The 22,938-nt window shown below is 34.3% G+C and overlaps 1 protein-coding gene across 1 annotated transcript; it reads left to right on the top strand.

Moving 5' to 3' along the window:
- Positions 1 to 363: 363 nt before the first annotated feature.
- On the top strand, positions 364 to 19,192 carry Zip102B (Zinc/iron regulated transporter-related protein 102B). Its single transcript, XM_075314132.1, has 2 exons — positions 364 to 685; positions 18,387 to 19,192. The coding sequence occupies exons 1-2, from the start codon at positions 364 to 366 to the stop codon at positions 18,905 to 18,907; spliced, it is 843 nt and encodes a 280-aa protein (XP_075170247.1). The 3' UTR covers positions 18,908 to 19,192.
- Positions 19,193 to 22,938: the final 3,746 nt, after the last annotated feature.

Genomic DNA, 22,938 nt, shown 5'->3' with positions numbered 1-22,938 from the left:
AGGAAGGGTCCTCTTTTAAATAGTCGACCAAAACCAAGAATGACCCATAGCATTTGTTTCGACAAAACTTAATCGATGTCAAAGAAATTACACCGTGACAGAGATTGAGTGTCTGGCTGCCATTGTGTGCGTTAGGCGGTTTAGACCATATATTGAAGGTCTGCCATTCCGTATAATAACGGATCATTCCAGCTTAAAATGGCTGATGTCCTTAAAGGACCTCAATGGCCGCCTCCCCTTGGAGTCTGGAACTACAAGGTTTCGATTTCAAGATGGAGCATCGAAAGGGCTCCTTAAACGTAGTTCCAGACACCTTATCTCGCTTCGACTCTCTACAGATTGATCAGTTTTCCGGAGGTTGACATGGATTCACCTGAATTCAATAGTCACGAATACTCTGAATTAAGGAAGACCATTTTGAAGGAAATGGAGAAACTGCCAGACTTGCAGGTGATAGGTAAACACATTTACAAGCGTGTCAGGTTCCGCCATGGGGTAGTCGACGAGGAGACTGATTTATGGAAGCTGTGGTTGCCTTCATCACTTACAAATGCTGCCGTTTTAAGCGCTCACCAACAATGCTGCGATGGGGGTTACATGAAAACTTTATTCCGCATACGCCAACTATACTATTGGCCTTCTACGGCAAAGGAAGTGAAAGACTTTGTGGCACACTGTGACGATTGTAAGGAGATTAAATGTCCTACACAATGCCTACAACCTCCTATGGGAGACGCATTTTCTACCGTCCGCCCGATGCAACGCTTGTACTGCGATTTTTTGGGTCCATACCCGTCATCTAAATCCAAGAATACTCAAATCTTCGTGGTCTTAGACCACTTTACGAAATATATTTTCCTCTATCCACTCAAATCCGCTCGGCGTGCCACAGTTCATACACAGTGACAACGCTAAACAATTTACTTAGGCAGATATTCAACATTTTTTTTCGGAGCTAGGCATCACCCATGTCCGGACGGTGCTTTATGCTCCACAAGCCAACGCTTCGGAGCGGTCAAATAGAGAAATTTTGACAAAGATTCGATTCTATTTGAAGAAGGAGGAGCATCCTCCTCCGAAGTGATTACCACAGTTGAATGCAATGTTCGCCGTATTACGCCATGTTTGGTCAGAACATGTGTTTGCATGGGTCATCCTACACCGTATTAGAAAAATTAGGACTAATGTGTGATGATACTATAATTAACCGGACAGATTCATTCTTCACCTTAAGGGACAGAATATCAAGGAACTTAGATCAGGCCCATGTCAAAGCAAGCAAAATATATAACACCAGGACAAAGCCCGTTAGCTACCGAGTTGGCCAGGAAGTTTTTAGAAAAAACCATGCCATGAGTAGTTTTACGAAGGGAATAAACGCGAAATTTTCTCCTAAGTTTCTGAAGTGCAGAGTTCGTAAAAAGGTAGGCAACTCCCTTTATGATATTGAAGGCCTTAGTGGAAGATATGTTGGAAGGTTTCACGCCAACGATCTGAAACCATAGGTAATATTAGACTTGCCTGGCTTTCGTGGGTCGTGCCACACTTTTCTCAACTCTTCGAATTTCTAAAGTTTTCAAATATTCTCCTGTTTGTTTGTCGTCAGGACTTCCCAACAAAGCAGTTTTGTTAGGATTTGAAACAAATTATTTTCTTTCAACGTTTGGTTTTTGGTACACCTACCCTAATATACCTGAGACGTTTGTAATAGATGATTTGCATGGTTAGCTGAGCGGTGAACTTTCGGATAAGCTCTCACACAGATACATTGAGATTACTCTCTCACACATTTGACTTTTTGCTTTTAACTTGTCTTTACCATAAGGAACCAAAACTGGTTTGAAGGAACCGTTAGCTAACGAATATTAAAGAATAAGGAAATATGAAAAAATGATGCAATATCATATAATAGTTTGGTCATAGACAAGCAAAAGACAATCAGCCATTTGTTAAGCGGAGTTTGAATAATTAGGATCGTTGTCACAGTTGCCGAGAGAAAATAAAATAAATTAAAGAATATACTTTACTTAATTCCTGCTAAGTGTAATACAAATATTTTAATTATGCGCTCGGTTGTTGTTGGTTGTCCAACCACAAACCAAAAACAAAAAAATAAACTGCTCCTTGATTTGTATGTTCATAGAAAAGTTGACACCAATGGTAGAAAGAATTAGGAAATCGAACGGGACGCATGACAATTTAGTTTACGCATCAAAAAAGAAAGGTCAATATGTGAAAATATGAAACAATGGTATTAATCAATGCAATGAACCCCCATTGGTCAAAAAGAATTGGACAATTTTTTTTCAACAACAATAAATACCTGAATGTGACAAGTCTTACAAGAAATTTAAACAATAAATACAACAACAAATACCGAAAAGTGACAATTCCTAACAAGAAATTTTTAATAATAATTACAACAACAAATACCCGAATGTGACAATTCTAATAATATTATAACCAATATAATAATATTATAACCAATACATGCAACAATAATTACCTAGAAAATCGATGGAGACTTATTTCGTTAAATTCGACTTTGTTCAAAAAAATTCTAAAAGCGCTTTATAATCAATATGCTGAAAATCCATTTCAAGTATAAAGACATAAAGGCTTAAAGATAAACGTTTACAATTTTCAATTCTGAAAATAAGCTTAATAGAATAAAAGAAAATATGTGATTTGTTAAATGCGCCTGTAAAAACCATTTTAATGCAATTCTATAGCTTTAATTTGATATTACATATTTAAATCAATTATGCTAACATATGCAAAAGGCCAACTTAAAATAAACCATTATTTATTAATAAAAGAGCCAAAAATATAACCGTTAAAAAAGAGAGAATGTGAGATTTGTATTCAATCGAATAACTCTGCCTTTGAGAGAAATAGAAAAGAAGAACAAATCATATTACCACAGCTAAAATTAGTGAATAACAAGATTCAGAGTTGCCAGATTCTTTCACCAATTTCTACCCGAATGAGTTGCTGAGTTTAGCCGAAGGAATCATCCAAAATTCAATTTATTAACTATTGTAAGTAGACCTAAGATTATAATGTACCACATTCTCTTGAATGGTTGGTTTGGATTTATTTAGCTGAAAAGATTGCATTAAAGAAATATTCTCTTGATTGTGACATATACTAAGTAAATAAGATCAAGCGAATTAAAAATTAAATGACATAACAAAGGAAACAAGAAAACTTTTATTTATACATTAGTATATCCATGTCAATACCACTAGCTGTAAGAGAAAATTCACTTTACAAACCTAACGATAGAAACATTTTTTTGTTCCCAGTATTAATCTTTATTAATAAATGAAATCTGCAAAAACATGAATTATTAATTCCTTTTATTTGTGAAAATAGGGTTAACGTAAGAGCTAGATAATGATGTAAAAAGTGGTAAATTAGGGGTAATCCATTTCAATTTAGAATGCTTAGATTACCATTGGTGTACAAACTTAATTAGGGAGGGATAAGTGCACTCCAGTGACGATTACACCGGTCACTGATAGGTTATTTTGGATTTCTGTAGTATTGCAAATCCCATAAAACTTCTTGTTGTTTTATCTCAGGTTATATATTAAATTTGTGTGGCTTTATACAGGCATGAATTTTCTAATGTTACGTATCGGTAAGTAAGGGTCAAGTAACCTCGCCACGGCAGAGCTAGCCAATTTTAAAGTGATCATGCCTTTTGACTTCCTTAATATCGGAAATCCTGAACTGTAAGTGAAGCGATCGTAACAAATGTCAAAGAAATATTTGGCCAAATAAGTTGTTTTTTTATATATTGCAATGAACTGAATTTTTTAAATGTTTTTGATGTTAATCGAACTAATCGTATACAATTGTACTTTTTTCTAGTACTAGCACAGTTGAACTAATCGTATACAACATAAAAAAACTAAAACGTCTGCTACACATATTGTACCTTTTTTCTTTCCTTCCTTACTCTGTTTGAAACAAAAAGGTTAAAATCACCCTTTAAAAATATGAAAAAAGCTAGCTATAAAAAATTGAATTAAAATAACTTCTTGAGTAGTTAAAATACAGAATATCTTTGGGAGGACATTTTTGGAAGCGCTTTTAAAGTTGTGCTCTTAGAAGTACTTCCAAATTTGTTTGCTGGGAATATATCGATGTCCTCATTCCAGAGTACGCTAAGTGGACTTAGCATGTTTTGATGGAGTTCGCTGTTTTTTATTCGGATTGATGTGAATTGCATCCTGTCAAAAGTTCGAATTTATTGGACATTTCCATCAAAAGTTATGGTTAATATTGTACTTAGCCTGTGTCTAAAGTTTTAAAAAATGTCCAATCCAAAAAGTGCAAAAAGCATTGTTCGGTCTAAAGTGGTCTAAGTCATTTTTAGCCATGTTCTATTATCACTATTTTGAGTTCGTACATACTACAAAAAATATAAAAAATATGATTTTAAGACCGAAAATAAGGGAATTTCTATCTTATACGGGTTTTGAGAAATTTCAAAAAAACAAAACTTGTTTCTTGTTTCCTGTAAAATTCACTTTTTAGACTTAGCGCACTTTGGAATGTAGACATCGATATATGCTGAGATCTGACATTATATCTAATCATATATAACACAATATGTGCCATATCTAGGTTAGGTTAGGTTAGGTTAGGTTAGGTGGTAGCCCGATGTATCAGGCTCACTTAGACTATTCAGTCCATTGTGATACCACATTGGTGAACTTCTCTCTTATCATTGAGTGCTGCCCGATTCCATGTTAAGCTCAATGACGAGGGACCTCCTTTTTTATAGCCGAGTCCGAACGGCGTTCCACATTGCAGTGAAACCACTTAGAGAAGCTTTGAAACCCTCAGAAATGTCACCATCATTACTGAGGTGGGATAATCCACCGCTGAAAAACTTTTTGGTGTTCGGTCGAAGCAGGAATCGAACCCACGACCTTGTGTATGCAAGATCAGATCCACTGATCCGATCCACCGTATATACTTGTTGTAATTATTACGCATTTAGTTTTGCAAACGATATTGGATGGTGATGCCACTTTGAGTCAAAAGCAAATGGCAACAAACAATTTCTGACCGTTTCTAGGCGAAAGATACAAAAGTGTGGAAAATGGGTGCCACATGAATGAAAGACAGATGGAAAGCCGAAAAAACACGTGTGAAATTTTGCTTCAAAGATACGAAAGAAAATGGGGTTTGCATTGTAAAGGGTGATTTGTTAAGAGCTTGATAACTTTTTAAAAAAAAAAAAAACGCATAAAATTTGCAAAATCTCATCGGTTCTTTATTTGAAACGTTAGATTGGTCCATGACATTTACTTTTTGAAGATAATTTCATTTAAATGTTGACCGCGGCTGCGTCTTAGGTGGTCCATTCGGAAAGTCCAATTTTGGGCAACTTTTTCGAGCATTTCGGCCGGAATAGCCCGAATTTCTTCGGAAATGTTGTCTTCCAAAGCTGGAATAGTTGCTGGCTTATTTCTGTAGACTTTAGAATTGACGTAGCCCCACAAAAAATAGTCTAAAGGCGTCAAATCGCATGATCTTGGTGGCCAACTTACCGGTCCATTTCTTGAGATGAATTGTTCTCCGAAGTTTTCCCTCAAAATGGCCATAGAATCGCGAGCTGTGTGGCATGTAGCGCCATCTTGTTGAAACCACATGTCAACCAAGTTCAGTTCTTCCATTTTTGGCAACAAAAAGTTTGTTAGCATCGAACGATAGCGATCGCCATTCACCGTAACGTTGCGTCCAACAGCATCTTTGAAAAAATACGGTCCAATGATTCCACCAGCGTACAAACCACACCAAACAGTGCATTTTTCGGGATGCATGGGCAGTTCTTGAACGGCTTCTGGTTGCTCTTCACTCCAAATGCGGCAATTTTGCTTATTTACGTAGCCATTCAACCAGAAATGAGCCTCATCGCTGAACAAAATTTGTCGATAAAAAAGCGGATTTTCTGCCAACTTTTCTAGGGCCCATTCACTGAAAATTCGACGTTGTGGCAGATCGTAAGTCTATTCATGATGAAATGTCAAAGCATACTGAGCATCTTTCTCTTTGACACCATGTCTGAAATCCCACGTGATCTGTCAAATACTAATGCATGAAAATCCTAACCTCAAAAGAATCACCCTTTATTGTTACTGGCGATGAAAAATTGATTTATATTAAGAATCCTGAACGGAAAAAAATATGGGTTAATCCGGGACAACCGTCAACATCGACTTAAAACCAGATCGATTTGGCAAGAAGACAATGCTGTGTGTTTGGTGGGACCAGAAACGTGTGGTGTACTACGAGCTCCTAGGTTAGGTTAGGTTAGGTTAAAGTGGCAGCCCGATTAAGATTCAGGCTCACATAGACTATTCAGTCCATTGTGATACCACATTAACTAAAAGTACCTATTACATATAGGCACTTCTAGTTTTAACCGCTGAACCTTCTCGATTATTTTTCTTCGCTGAACCAACCAGATTGTTCCAAAAACATTAGCAGATTGCTTAAGTTAACGTTTTCCAGATCCGCCAGTAATCTGAAGCTATATGCTCCTAAAAGTTGCTTGCGCTTTACACAAAATGCAGGACACTCACACAAGAGGTGTTTAATTGATTCTTTTTCCTCCGCATCATGACAGCTCATACAATAGTCATTGTACTTCCCGCCAATAGTTTTTGCAAAATCGCCTATCAGGCAGCGACCCGTTATAGCAGATATCAGGAGTGATATCTGACGTCTCGAGAACATTAGCATATCTAGTGTGCGGTTTATGTTGAAATGGGGCCATATTTGCTTGGTGTCGTTACAACCCTTGCAATTCTCCAATCGAACATTTGCCATCATAACAGCCTTCTCACGCAGTATGAGCTTGCAGGTAGCTAGGGGCATACCAACAAATTCTAGTTCCCCTGGAATATGTAAGGTAGTCCCTAGCCTTGCCAACTCATCCGCTTCGCAGTTCCCCGGTGCAAACAGCATTGTTCGGTCTAAAGTGGTCTAAGTCATTTTTAGCCATGTTCTATTATCACTATTTTGAGTTCGTACATACTACAAAAAATATAAAAAATATGATTTTAAGACCGAAAATAAGGGAATTTCTATCTTATACGGGTTTTGAGAAATTTCAAAAAAAAAAACTTGTTTCTTGTTTCCTGTAAAATTCACTTTTTAGACTTAGCGCACTTTGGAATGTAGACATCGATATATGCTGAGATCTGACATTATATCTAATCATATATAACACAATATGTGCCATATCTAGGTTAGGTTAGGTTAGGTTAGGTGGTAGCCCGATGTATCAGGCTCACTTAGACTATTCAGTCCATTGTGATACCACATTGGTGAACTTCTCTCTTATCATTGAGTGCTGCCCGATTCCATGTTAAGCTCAATGACAAGGGACCTCCTTTTTTATAGCCGAGTCCGAACGGCGTTCCACATTGCAGTGAAACCACTTAGAGAAGCTTTGAAACCCTCAGAAATGTCACCATCATTACTGAGGTGGGATAATCCACCGCTGAAAAACTTTTTGGTGTTCGGTCGAAGCAGGAATCGAACCCACGACCTTGTGTATGCAAGATCAGATCCACTGATCCGATCCACCGTATATACTTGTTGTAATTATTACGCATTTAGTTTTGCAAACGATATTGGATGGTGATGCCACTTTGAGTCAAAAGCAAATGGCAACAAACAATTTCTGACCGTTTCTAGGCGAAAGATACAAAAGTGTGGAAAATGGGTGCCACATGAATGAAAGACAGATGGAAAGCCGAAAAAACAATTGTGAAATTTTGCTTCAAAGATACGAAAGAAAATGGGGTTTGCATTGTATTGTTACTGGCGATGAAAAATTGATTTATATTAAGAATCCTGAACGGAAAAAAATATGGGTTAATCCGGGACAACCGTCAACATCGACTTAAAACCAGATCGATTTGGCAAGAAGACAATGCTGTGTGTTTGGTGGGACCAGAAACGTGTGGTGTACTACGAGCTCCTAGGTTAGGTTAGGTTAGGTTAAAGTGGCAGCCCGATTAAGATTCAGGCTCACATAGACTATTCAGTCCATTGTGATACCACATTAACTAAAAGTACCTATTACATATAGGCACTTCTAGTTTTAACCGCTGAACCTTCTCGATTATTTTTCTTCGCTGAACCAACCAGATTGTTCCAAAAACATTAGCAGATTGCTTAAGTTAACGTTTTCCAGATCCGCCAGTAATCTGAAGCTATATGCTCCTAAAAGTTGCTTGCGCTTTACACAAAATGCAGGACACTCACACAAGAGGTGTTTAATTGATTCTTTTTCCTCCGCATCATGACAGCTCATACAATAGTCATTGTACTTCCCGCCAATAGTTTTTGCAAAATCGCCTATCAGGCAGCGACCCGTTATAGCAGATATCAGGAGTGATATCTGACGTCTCGAGAACATTAGCATATCTAGTGTGCGGTTTATGTTGAAATGGGGCCATATTTGCTTGGTGTCGTTACAACCCTTGCAATTCTCCAATCGAACATTTGCCATCATAACAGCCTTCTCACGCAGTATGAGCTTGCAGGTAGCTAGGGGCATACCAACAAATTCTAGTTCCCCTGGAATATGTAAGGTAGTCCCTAGCCTTGCCAACTCATCCGCTTCGCAGTTCCCCGGTATGTTCCTATGGCATCCATATTAGGTGAATATTGTACTGCTCAGCCATCTCATTGAGAGATTTGTGGCAGTCGATGGCGGTTTTCGAGTTGAGGAACACAGAGTCCAAGGATTTTATTGCAGGTTGACTGTCTGAGTATTATTAATGCCCACATTTTTTGGAACATTACTTCTCAGCCAATTCGCCACCTCTCTTATTGCTAATATTTCAGCCTGAAAACCTGGTGAAACCATTAATACTGATCGCTACCGACAAAAAATGATCAACTTGAATAAATGATCAATTTGAACCATGCCTATTGAAACGACCAAAATGAGCCAGAAGACACGGCATGCAAAGCAAACCCGGTTCAGGATACAATCAAAACACTTGGTTGGGAGCAGCTACCCCACCCTTGGCTCCTTCCGACTACAATTTGTTTACATCGATAGGACACGCATTGGCTCGAAAATTGGGTGTCTGATTGGTTTGCCTTAAAAGACGAACAATTTTATTGGCGTGGTATTCACAAATTGCCAGAAACGTGGTCAAAATGTGTAGAAAACAATGGCCAATACTTTGAATAAAATGGCTTTACTTTCCCATTAGTAATTAGTGCTATATTTTGATATTTTGATATCTTGATATTTTCTCTTTAGTTAACTTTGATGGAACAATTTTCGCCAATTAATTTCCTATATGACATATGAATATAAAGGGTGATTCTTTTGAGGTTAGGATTTTCATGCATTAGTATTTGACAGATCACGTGGGATTTCAGACATGGTGTCAAAGAGAAAGATGCTCAGTATGCTTTGACATTTCATCATGAATAGCCGAACGATCTGCCACAACGTCGAATTTTCAGTGAATGGGCCCTAGAAAAGTTGGCAGAAAATCCGCTTTTTTATCGACAAATTTTGTTCAGCGATGAGGCTCATTTCTGGTTGAATGGCTACGTAAATAAGCAAAATTGCCGCATTTGGAGTGAAGAGCAACCAGAAGCCGTTCAAGAACTGCCCATGCATCCCGAAAAATGCACTGTTTGGTGTGGTTTGTACGCTGGTGGAATCAATGGACCGTATTTTTTCAAAGATGCTGTTGGACGCAACGTTACGGTGAATGGCGATCGCTATCGTTCGATGCTAACAAACTTTTTGTTGCCAAAAATGGAAGAACTGAACTTGGTTGACATGTGGTTTCAACAAGATGGCGCTACATGCCACACAGCTCGCGATTCTATGGCCATTTTGAGGGAAAACTTCGGAGAACAATTCATCTCAAGAAATGGACCGGTAAGTTGGCCACCAAGATCATGCGATTTGACGCCTTTAGACTATTTTTTGTGGGGCTACGTCAAGTCTAAAGTCTACAGAAATAAGCCAGCAACTATTCCAGCTTTGGAAGACAACATTTCCGAAGAAATTCGGGCTATTCCGGCCGAAATGCTCGAAAAAGTTGCCCAAAATTGGACTTTCCGAATGGACCACCTAAGACGCAGCCGCGGTCAACATTTAAATGAAATTATCTTCAAAAAGTAAATGTCATGGACCAATCTAACGTTTCAAATAAAGAACCGATGAGATTTTGCAAATTTTATGCGTTTTTTTTTTTTTTTAAAGTTATCAAGCTCTTAACAAATCACCCTTTATATGTAATGCTGTTTAAAAGTACATTCATAGACCAATTAAATATAAGAAATCTCAAGTGAATTCACAGCGCTGTAGTTTGTCTGCACACCGTAGATGGCTCTTTTTCGTCTGCAATTGAGTGATTTTTTAATTTGTTCTCTTGTTGAAACACCAAATATTGTAAAAGCTTATAAAATTCTATCCATCCACACAAGGCCGTAGCCAGGATTTTAATTCGGGGGGGGGGGGGGGGGGGTTCAACTTAAAAAAAATATATATTCATATAATCTCATGTGTAGAAAATTTTATTTATGCATAGGTATGTATACAATATTTTTATAATATTAAATTGAGCCGACGGGCTTTTTGGGCAGCAAATAAATCAATTACTTCTTCAGTCGGCACATTTATTCGGCGATGAACCGACATTAATGCCAATCCGTTGAGTCTACTCTCGCTAGTTGAATTTCTAAGATACGTCTTTAATCTCTTCATTGTTGAAAATGAAAGTTCAGATGAGTACGTAGTAACTGCAGGGATGGAAAATGCAGTACTATAGTACTTATTTCATTACTTTTTCACCCCGGTCAGTACCGTAGTACCCCCGCGAATGATTTAGTACCTTTTGTGTAGACATTTTTGAGTCGATATCAGATTTATGGTACAATAGCTTTGACAAAATATTTTAATGTTTTAAGAAAGTCTTTATTTGCTAATAGTCTTTTACAAATATGGCAAAACAGACATGTTCATATGGGAAGAAAATCTCGATTTTGTGAAAGACATAGTCAAAAACAGAATTTTATTGAACTTCAAGAATGTTTTAGTCGAAAAAGAATGCGATTCTATATTATCGATTTTTTATTTCGGTAGAAAATGTTGTCAAAATTTTATTTCTATATAGAATTTTTGCAAAATTTTATTTTTATAGAAAATTTTGTCAAAATTTTATTTCAATTTAAAATTTTGTACAAATTTTATTTCTATAGGAAATTTTTGCAAAATTTTATTTCTATAGAAAAAAATTTGCAACATTTTTTTTCTACAGATTTTTTTTTTGCAAAATTTTTTTTTGTACTTTCTTAAAAATTGTATTTTCCATCCCTGAGTAACTGGCAAAGTGACCAAAATTTTTAAAAGAATATGCACGTTTGGAAATATCTCTTTATTGCACTCTCCAAGTGCTTCCATCGCTGAATTAGGCAGGTTCTTTTCGCAGGTTTTGCGCCATTTCATTTACACATGTGTGTTTGTTTGTTTCGTTGTTGTTGCTATGGCCAAACAAAGCGAGTCATGTTCACAAAAAGAACAACAAACACAAATAAAAGCAGAAAGACATTTTCCAAAAATGAAATTTGTGGTGCGAGAACAAAAACAATTTGTTTTTTCGACCGCCGTTTGACGGGCTTTTCAACTAGTATTCTATGATTTGTGCAAGTTTTATAGGTAAGTGTTTTTCCAAATAAAACCTCCAGCTTTTCTTCAACATCTTCGATAAGATTTTTCTATGCAGCTAAAAATATATATTTATTTATATAAAAAATATTCATTCATTTCGGTGGGGGGTTTGATCCCCCACATCCCCCCCCCTGAATACGGCCTTGCATCCACACCTTTTTTGTAATGCAAATTGACTGATTTGTATGGTTATTCTCGTTTTCCAATAAGTAACTGCACAATTGAGTGGAATGACTGCGCACTGCAAATAAACAAAACCATGGTGAATTCACTTGAGATGTCTATACCTTCCTTGGTCTATGGTACATTAGCTAGCCTAGCGCTAACTGAGCTTATTGAAAAGGAGGTTTATGATGTAGGTTACATTTAACATGTAAACTATTAAATTTCAAAATGAACGCATTTTGTAATACATTAATTTATATTATATAGACTGGTAGAAAAAAGGCGGTATGTGGCCATTACCGTTTGGTATTAAAAAATTGGTTCACGTTACCTTTTAATTTTGATACCACTATATATCAAACCATTTACATCCGGTATTTCTATGGTATTAACTATCGCATTGCCGTAACGTATGATATGTAGCCGTTGCGACCAATTAGAATTGGTCGCCTTTTTAGTTAATTTTTTTTCATGATGCTTGTAAATAACAATATATTGGGATAAGATGACTACCGAAAAAATTAATTCTGTCAATATAGCAAAGTAAAGGTAAGTATAATATTTTTTAACATTTCTAAAGTTTATATCTAATTATACAATTATTTTTCGAGCTTTATGGACGTCAATTGCCTGTTTCGGTATGGAGAAAGATAGGTCAATGAAACTAAATAGTACCACATATTGCCCTCGTCGAGAGCTATCAGAATATATAAGCATTATATTCCATTTCAGATTCGAGAAATTTTGACTCTAAAATTAAATTTTAAAAATCTGAAATGACCCACTGTGCTTGAATGGAAAAAGATAGGTCAATGAAACTGGTACCACATATAGCCCTCGTCGAGAGGTATCAGAATATATAATTGCTATATTCTAAATTTATTTTGATATATTGTCAAAATTATAATAAATTACGACATATTTTCCTTTTGAAATTTACCTCCGTGACTGCGTAGCAAAATGTGTTAAACCTTGCTGTTATTAATATAACATAACAACTTTACTCTGAGAGTCGCTCTCTTGATTCGACTCTCAACAGATGTTGTGAAAATAACATAGCAGTGTCTCAATTACCGCATGTATTTATGAAGTTAAATTTTAAAATAAAAAAAAATAAATTTTTTCAAAATCGTTAAAAGATAGGCGAATGAAATTAACGTCAACAATAGCTCTTATTTAGATCTATCAGAATATGTAAACATTATATTCCGAATTCATGTCAGATTCGAGAAATTTTGAATGTAAAGTTAAATTTTAAAAATCTCAAATGACCCACTGTGGTGGACACGAAAAAGATAGGTTAATGAAACTAGTACCATATATAACCCTCGTCGAGAGCTATCTGAATATGTAAGCATTATATTCCGAATCCATTTCAGATTCGAGAAATTTTGACTATAAAATTAAATTTGAAAAATCTCAAATGGCCCACTGTGCTGGAATGGGGAAAGATAGGTTAATGAAACTGGTAGCACGTATAGCCCTCGTCGAGAGCTATCTAAATATGTAAACATTATATTCCAAATCCATTTAAGATTCGAGAAATTTTGAATGTAAATATGAAATGGCCCACTGTGCTGGGATGGAGAATACTTTAAGTACTTACTTTATATTTATACTATTTTAATTAAAATGACTTAAATATAAAAATCGGCATTGCATAGTATTGTTTATTGAGTGTTCAATTTTTTATGTTATATATAGACAATATCATTGGCAATAAGTTTTTTAATGTAAAAAAAATATCATATAAAAAAATTAATGGAGATTTAGGATATTTGAGAATTCAAAACTAAATAATGGATTTTTTGAATATAGAATATAGTCTCGTTTTACATTAAACGCATATATCACTACTATCGACAGGTAGACATTTATTTAATATTTAATATGGTCTTCATGAGATTTTTAAAATTTAACTTTAATTCCAAAATTTCTCGAATCTGAAATGGATTCGGAATACAACGCGTATGTATTCTGATAGCTCTCGACGAGGGCTATATATGGTACCAGTTTTATGAACCTATCTTTTTCGTGTCCACCACAGTGGGTCATTTGAGATTTTTAAAATTTAACTTAAATTTTAAAATTTCTTGAATTTGAAATGGATTTGGAATATAATGCTTATAAATTCTGATAGCTCTCAACGAGGGCTATATGTGCTACCAGTTTCATTAACCTATCTTCCCCCATTCCAGCACAGTGGGCCATTTCATATTTTTAAAATTTAACTTTAATTTCAAAATTTCTTGAATCTGAAATTGATTTGGAATATAACGCTTATAAATTCTGATAGCTCTCGACGAGGGCTATATGTGCTACAAGTTTCATTAACCTATCTTTCCCCATTCCAGCACAGTGGGCCCTTTGAGACTTTTAAAATTTAACTTTAATTTCATATTTTCTCAAATCTGATATGGATTCGGAATAAAATGCTTACATATTCAGATAGCTCTCGACGAGGGTTATATATGGTACTAGTTTTATTAACCTATCTTTTTCGTGTCCACCACAGTGGGTCATTTGAGATTTTTAAAATTTAACTTTACATTCAAAATTTCTCCAATCTGAAATGGATTCGGAATTTACTGCTTACATATTCTGATAGATCTAGATAAGAACTATTATTGACGTTAATTTCATTCGCCTATCTTTTAACGATTTTGAAAAAATTGAATTTTTCTATTTTAAAATTTAACTTCAAAAATACATTAGGTAATGGTGCACTGCTATGTTATTTTCACAACATCTGTTAAGAGTCGAATCTGTAAACAAAACAAGAAAGCGAGTCTCATAGTAAAGTATTTTATGTTATTTTAATAATAGCGACGGTTAACATATTTTGTTAAACAGTCACAGAGGTATATTTTAAAAGGAAAATACGTCTATTTTTTTTATTAATTTTCGCAATATTTCGAAATAAATTTAGAATATTACAATTATATATTTTGATGGTACTCAACGAGGACTATATGTGCTACCAGTTTCAGTTACCTATCTATTTGCAGTCCTGCACAGTGGGCCATTTGAGATTTTTAAAATTTAATTTTACATTCAAAATTTCTCAAATCTGAAATGGATTCGGAATATAACGCTTATATATTATGATAGCTCCCGACGAGGGCTATAAGTGGTACCAGTTTTGTGAACCTATCTTTTTCGTGTCCAGCACAGTGGGCCACTAAAATTTTTAAAATTTAACTTTAATTTCATGCTTTCTCCAATCTGAAATTTATTCGGAATATAACGCTTATATATTCTGATAGCTCTCGACGAGGGCTATATGTGGGACCAGTCTTATTGACCTATCCTTCTACATTTCAGCACAATGGGCCATACCATATTTTTAAAATTTAACTTTAATTTCAAAATTTTTCGAATCTGAAATGTATTTGGAATATAATGCTTATAAATTCTGATAGCTCTCGACGAGGGCTATATGTACTACCAGTTTGATTAACCTATCTTTTCCCATTCCAGCACAGTGGTCCATTTTAGATTTTTAAAATTTAATTTTAGAGTCAAAATTTCTCAAATCTGAAATGGATTCGGAATATAATGTTTACATATTCTCATAGATCTAGATAAAAACTATTATTGACGTTAATTTCATTCGCTTATCTTTTAACGATTTTGAAAAGATTGAATTTTTCTATTTTAAAATTTAACTTCAAAAATACATGCGGTAATTGAGACACTGCTATGTTATTTTCACAACATCTGTTGAGAGTCGAATCAAGAGAGTGACTCTCAGAGTAAAGTATGTTATGTTATATTAATAACAGCGAAGTTTAACACATTTTGCTACACAGTTACAGAGGTAAATTTCAAAAGGAAAATATATCGTAATTTATTTCTAATTTTGACAATATTTCGAAATAAATTTAGAATATAGCAATTATATATTCTGGTACCTCTCGACGAGGGCTATATGTGGTACCAGTTTCATTGACCTATCTTTCTCCATTCCAGCACAGTGGGCTATTTGAGATTTTCAAAATTTAACTTAATTTCAAAATTTCTCGAATCTGAAATGGATTCGGAATACAACGCGTATGCATTCTGATAGCTCTCGGCGAGGGCTATATATGGTACCAGTTTTATGAACCTATCTTTTTCAGATCCAGCACAGTGAGCCATTTTTGATTTTTAAAATTTAACTTTAATTTAAAAATTTCTCGAATCTGAAATGGATTTGGAATATAATGCTTATAAATTCTGATAGCTCTAGACGAGGGCTATATGTGGTACCAGTTTCATTAACCTATCTTTCCCCATTCCAGCACAGTGGACCCTTTGAGACTTTTAAAATTTAACTTTAATTTCAAAATTTCTCGAATCTGAAATGGATTTTGGAATATAATGCTTATATATTCCAATAGCTCTCGACGAGGGCTATATGTGGTACCAGTTTCATTAACCTATCTTTCCCCATTCCAGCACAGTGGGCCATTTGAGTTTTTTAAAATTTAACTTTAATTTCAAAATTTCTCGAATCTGAAATGGATTTGGAATATAATGCTTATATATTCTAATAGCTCTCGACGAGGGTTATATATGGTACTAGTTTCGTTAACCTATCTTTTTCGTGTCCACCACAGTGGGTCATTTGAGATTTTTAAAATTTTACTTTACATTCAAAATTTCTCGAATCTGAAATGGATTCGTAATATGATGCTTATATATTCTGATAGGTCTAGATAAGAGCTATTATTGACGTTAATTTCATTCGCCTATCTTTTTACGATTTTGAAAAAATTTAATTTTTCTATTTTAAAATTTAACTTCAAAAATACTTGAGTTAATAGTTAGACACTGCTATGTTATTTTCACAATATCTGTTGAGAGTCGAATCAAGAGAGCGACTCTCAGAGTAAAGTATGTTATGTTATATTAATAACAGCGAGGTTTAACACATTTTGCTACGCAGTCACAGAGGTAAATTTAAAAGGAAAATATGTCTATTTTATTTCTAATTTTGACAATATTTCGAAATAAATTTAGAATATAGCAATTATATATTCCAATAGCTCTCGACGAAGGCTATATGTGGTACCAGTTTCATTGACCTATCTTTCCCCCATTCCACAGCACAGTGGGCCATTTCAGACTTTTAAAATTTAACTTTAATTTCTAAATTTCTCGAATCTGAAATGGATTTGGAATATAATGCCTATAGATTCTTATAGCACTCGACAAGGGCTATATGTGGTAGAAGTTTCATTGACCTATCTTTTTCGTGTCCAGCACAGTGGGACAGTTTATATTTTTCAAATTTAAATTTAACTTTAATTTCAAAATTTCTTGAATTTGAAATGAATTTGGAATGTAATGATTATACATTCTAATAGCTCTCGACGAGGGCTATATGTGAAACCAGTTTCAGTGGCCTATCATTCTCCATTCCAGCACAGTGGGCCATTTCATATTTATAAAATTTTACTTTTGAATCAAAATTTCTCGAATCTGAAATGGACTTGAATTATAATGCTTATATATTCTGATAGCTCTCGACGAGGGCTATATGTGGTACCAGTTTCATTGACCTATCTTTTTCCATTCCAGTACAGTGGGCCATTTTAGATTTTTGACTCTAAACAAAATTTCTCGAATCTGAAATGGATTCGGAATATAACTCTTGTAGATTCTAATAGCGCCCAACAAGACCTATATGTGGTACCAGTTTCATTTACCTATCTATTTGTAATCCAGCACAGTGGGCCACTTTAGATTTTTATCACTTAACTTTACATTCAAAATTGCTCGAATCTGAAATGGATTCGGAATACAACACGTATATATTCTGATAGCTCTCGACGAGGGCTATATGGGGTACCAGTTTCATTAACCTATCTTTTTCCATTTCAGCACAGTGGGCCATTCCAGATTTCTAAAATTTCAAAATTTCTCGCATCTGAAATTAATTTAGAATATAACTCTTGTACTTTCTGATAGCACTCGACGAGAGCTATATGTGGTACCAATGCAATGCACATACAACGCCATTTTTTAAGTTTTAATCTAAAATTAAATTCAAATGTGCTATTTTTTTACACAAAAGAGCTCTGTTAACCGTTAACATAGCTCTGTTAACCTGTTAAAATTGCTCTGTTAAAGTTAAATTTTAAAATTTTTCTTCACACACATTAATACCGGGTTAGTAATAAACCCAATACCGTTTAGGTATTATTTGGTAATACCGCACGGTTTATACATCAATACCATTATGGTATGAATAATAATACCTCTTTGGTATTATTTTCAATACCATATAGGTACTTTCCTAATATCGAATGCTACTTTCATGCTTCGCGTACCGGCTCTACCATTCGGTATTGATATTGTACCATACGGGGTTGGCTAACTATCAGTAACGTACGGGATCGATTTGAGCCCGTATGGTAATAATTTTTCTATGGGTTTATATATTTATATTTTTTTTTTATAGTTTTATATATATATTTTTTTTTTTTCATTTCAGTGGATGGCGTTGCTCTTGGTGCAGCGGCAACAACGAGTCATCAGGACGTCGAAATAATTGTATTTCTTGCGATAATGCTTCATAAAGCTCCAGCAGCCTTTGGATTAGTTAGTTTTCTTCTGCATGAAAAAGTCGAACGTTTTGAGATACGCAAACATTTGGCGATTTTTAGTTTATCTGCCCCTCTATTGACAATATTAACATATTTTTGTATAGGGCAAGAACAAAAAGAAACATTGAATTCTATGAATGCAACTGGTATTGCCATGCTTTTTTCTGCTGGTACTTTCCTATACGTAGCCACCGTTCATGTTTTACCAGAATTAACACAGAACCCCCATGAATCTTTTCACTCACACACACATTACGATTATCGTCCTCTTGAAAATCCTATAATAAATTCATCGACGCAGCAACAAATCGTATCGTCGACTGTTGGCGGTTTGAGCTATAGTGAACTAATAATAATGATATGCGGAACACTATTGCCACTACTGATAACCTTTGGTCACCAACATTAAACGTTTATTGTAAATAAATTTAAGGCTCGGTGTAAAATTTGGTTCTAGGGATTAAGCTTTCCTATTTAGTCGTATTCAAATAATGTACATGTGAAAAATTATTATTTTTGGCTACCAACATTAAACGTTTATTGTAAATACCGTCGTTTCTTCTAGATATTAATGTTTGATTTAGCCGAATTGAACTTAGTTATAAGTGAGAAATAATTTATTAGGAGACACACTCTTATTTTTAGATTTAGGTCAAGAAACAATAAATTATTTTTTTCTTTTAAGTTAGATTAATTTTTTACATTGTTTTAATATGGAATGCAACACGTGGCGTAATTTGGAATAAACACATCAGATAATACTGAAACTATAATCATGCCATCACTTCATGTATGTGGAGCAGGTCGCTGAATAATAAAGAGGAATTCAATATTTGAATGCTGACCCAGACATAATATCTCTCGGAAAGAGATATCATGGGCAATGGATAGAGAAGTAAAAAGAAGGAGGGTATGTTAGGGTTCGCCTATATTTGGAATTCTGATATGTGCTCACCGTTTTAATGTGTAAATGTAAGTGGCTAAGTTTTCTTCTTTGACTTGCCAAGAAATATTTCAATAATAATTGACAATTCACAATAACGCACAGTGGTCTTTAAACTAGAACAATTCATTGTATCTATTATTAATTATTTAAACGTATTAATTAATATACAAAATATAAAATAAATCATGTAAGTCTAAACTTGCATAAATTGTTTGCTTCGCGCCAAACAATTTATGCAGTAGACTTCTTTGAGTACCATGTTCTTCTTTTCTTTGAGCGTCATGCACACAGAAAAAAAAGTGTCTCGTAAATTTAAGAAGATTTTTACAATAATTTATTACAAGAATTTTCCAGAATTTTAGTTCATTTTTTGTATCTTCAACGAAAATTAACTACTCGAAAGGAAATTTTACAAATTCTAAGTAGCAATCGTTTAGTTCATGGCCTACAAAATAAGATGGAAATTTCCTTAAAAAATTTCTTAACTGGTAGTTAAAAATTCGTTTGTTATGCTATAAAACTACTTGTGAAATGTAAAGTATTTTCTAAATAATAATTTTTTTACGAAAAATGAACTTGAAAGTGGATAGCAATTTCTTACTGACAATTCCTATAGTTAATAATTGTTGGTAAAAAATTACCCAATGAAATATTTTTAGTTCACATGTAATTAAATTTATAGACATTTTCGTCAAAAATTGTAGATAACATTTCATGAAAATTTTGCAAACTTTAAGTAAAACGTTTCATAAACTGGTGTGCCTTTACGAATATTATTCTTAGAGTAAATTGTCAGCAGATGTATATATATATATATATATATATATATATAAAGGGTGATTTGTTAAGAGCTTGATAACTTTTTTTTTTAAAAAAACGCATAAAATTTGCAAAATCTCATCGGTTCTTTATTTGAAACGTTAGATTGGTCCATGACATTTACTTTTTGAAGATAATTTCATTTAAATGTTGACCGCGGCTGCGTCTTAGGTGGTCCATTCGGAAAGTCCAATTTTGGGCAACTTTTTCGAGCATTTCGGCCGGAATAGCCCGAATTTCTTCGGAAATGTTGTCTTCCAAAGCTGGAATAGTTGCTGGCTTATTTCTGTAGACTTTAGACTTGACGTAGCCCCACAAAAAATAGTCTAAAGGCGTCAAATCGCATGATCTTGGTGGCCAACTTACCGGTCCATTTCTTGAGATGAATTGTTCTCCGAAGTTTTCCCTCAAAATGGCCATAGAATCGCGAGCTGTGTGGCATGTAGCGCCATCTTGTTGAAACCACATGTCAACCAAGTTCAGTTCTTCCATTTTTGGCAACAAAAAGTTTGTTAGCATCGAACGATAGCGATCGCCATTCACCGTAACGTTGCGTCCAACAGCATCTTTGAAAAAATACGGTCCAATGATTCCACCTAGGGCCCATTCACTGAAAATTCGACGTTGTGGCAGATCGTTCGGCTATTCATGATGAAATGTCAAAGCATACTGAGCATCTTTCTCTTTGACACCATGTCTGAAATCCCACGTGATCTGTCAAATACTAATGCATGAAAATCCTAACCTCAAAAGAATCACCCTTTATATATATATATATATATATATATATATATATATATATATATATATATATATATATATATATATATATATATATATATATATATATATATATATATATATATATATATATATATATATATATATATATATATATATATATATATATATATATATATATATATATATATATATATATATATATATATATATATAAAGGGTGATTCTTTTTTTCGGAAAGAGATATCATGGGCAATGGATAGAGAAGTAAAAAGAAGGAGGGTATGTTAGGGTTCGCCTATATTTGGAATTCTGATATGTGCTCGCCGTTTTAATGTGTAAATGTAAGTGGCTAAGTTTTCTTCCTTCTTTGACTTGCCAAGAAATATTTCAATAATAATTGACAATTCACAATAACGCACAGTGGTCTTTAAACTAGAACAATTCATTGTATCTATTATTAATTATTTAAACGTATTAATTAATATACAAAATATAAAATAAATCATGTAAGTCTAAACTTGCATAAATTGTTTGCTTCGCGCCAAACAATTTATGCAGTAGACTTCTTTGAGTACCATGTTCTTCTTTTCTTTGAGCGTCATGCACACAGAAAAAAAAGTGTCTCGTAAATTTAAGAAGATTTTTACAATAATTTATTACAAGAATTTTCCAGAATTTTAGTTCATTTTTTGTATCTTCAACGAAAATTAACTACTCGAAAGGAAATTTTACAAATTCTAAGTAGCAATCGTTTAGTTCATGGCCTACAAAATAAGATGGAAATTTCCTTAAAAAATTTCTTAACTGGTAGTTAAAAATTCGTTTGTTATGCTATAAAACTACTTGTGAAATGTAAAGTATTTTCTAAATAATAATTTTTTTACGAAAAATGAACTTGAAAGTGGATAGCAATTTCTTACTGACAATTCCTATAGTTAATAATTGTTGGTAAAAAATTACCCAATGAAATATTTTTAGTTCACATGTAATTAAATTTATAGACATTTTCGTCAAAAATTGTAGATAACATTTCATGAAAATTTTGCAAACTTTAAGTAAAACGTTTCATAAACTGGTGTGCCTTTACGAATGTTATTCTTAGAGTAAATTGTCAGCAGATGTATATATATATATATATATATATATATAAAGGGTGATTTGTTAAGAGCTTGATAACTTTTTTTTTTAAAAAAACGCATAAAATTTGCAAAATCTCATCGGTTCTTTATTTGAAACGTTAGATTGGTCCATGACATTTACTTTTTGAAGATAATTTCATTTAAATGTTGACCGCGGCTGCGTCTTAGGTGGTCCATTCGGAAAGTCCAATTTTGGGCAACTTTTTCGAGCATTTCGGCCGGAATAGCCCGAATTTCTTCGGAAATGTTGTCTTCCAAAGCTGGAATAGTTGCTGGCTTATTTCTGTAGACTTTAGACTTGACGTAGCCCCACAAAAAATAGTCTAAAGGCGTCAAATCGCATGATCTTGGTGGCCAACTTACCGGTCCATTTCTTTCTTCTTCTTCTCCGAAGTTTTCCCTCAAAATGGCCATAGAATCGCGAGCTGTGTGGCATGTAGCGCCATCTTGTTGAAACCACATGTCAACCAAGTTCAGTTCTTCCATTTTTGGCAACAAAAAGTTTGTTAGCATCGAACGATAGCGATCGCCATTCACCGTAACGTTGCGTCCAACAGCATCTTTGAAAAAATACGGTCCAATGATTCCACCAGCGTACAAACCACACCAAACAGTGCATTTTTCGGGATGCATGGGCAGTTCTTGAACGGCTTCTGGTTGCTCTTCACTCCAAATGCGGCAATTTTGCTTATTTACGTAGCCATTCAACCAGAAATGAGCCTCATCGCTGAACAAAATTTGTCGATAAAAAAGCGGATTTTCTGCCAACTTTTCTAGGGCCCATTCACTGAA

The sequence above is a fragment of the Haematobia irritans genome, unplaced genomic scaffold, assembly GCF_050003625.1.
Source record: "Haematobia irritans isolate KBUSLIRL unplaced genomic scaffold, ASM5000362v1 scaffold_43, whole genome shotgun sequence".
Classification (NCBI taxonomy): domain Eukaryota; kingdom Metazoa; phylum Arthropoda; class Insecta; order Diptera; family Muscidae; genus Haematobia; species Haematobia irritans.
Note: the sequence above shows the minus strand (reverse complement) of the source record. Positions and strands in the feature narration are given on the sequence as shown.

What these genes read in the sequence shown, in the direction of transcription:
- Zip102B (XM_075314132.1), top strand. Translation starts at nt 364, where the DNA reads ATGGATTCACCTGAATTCAATAGTCACGAATACTCTGAATTAAGGAAG. An exon ending in TGTGGCACACTGTGACGATT is followed by an intron (nt 686 to 18,386) that starts GTAAGGAGATTA and finishes TTTTCATTTCAG; the next exon opens with TGGATGGCGTTGCTCTTGGT.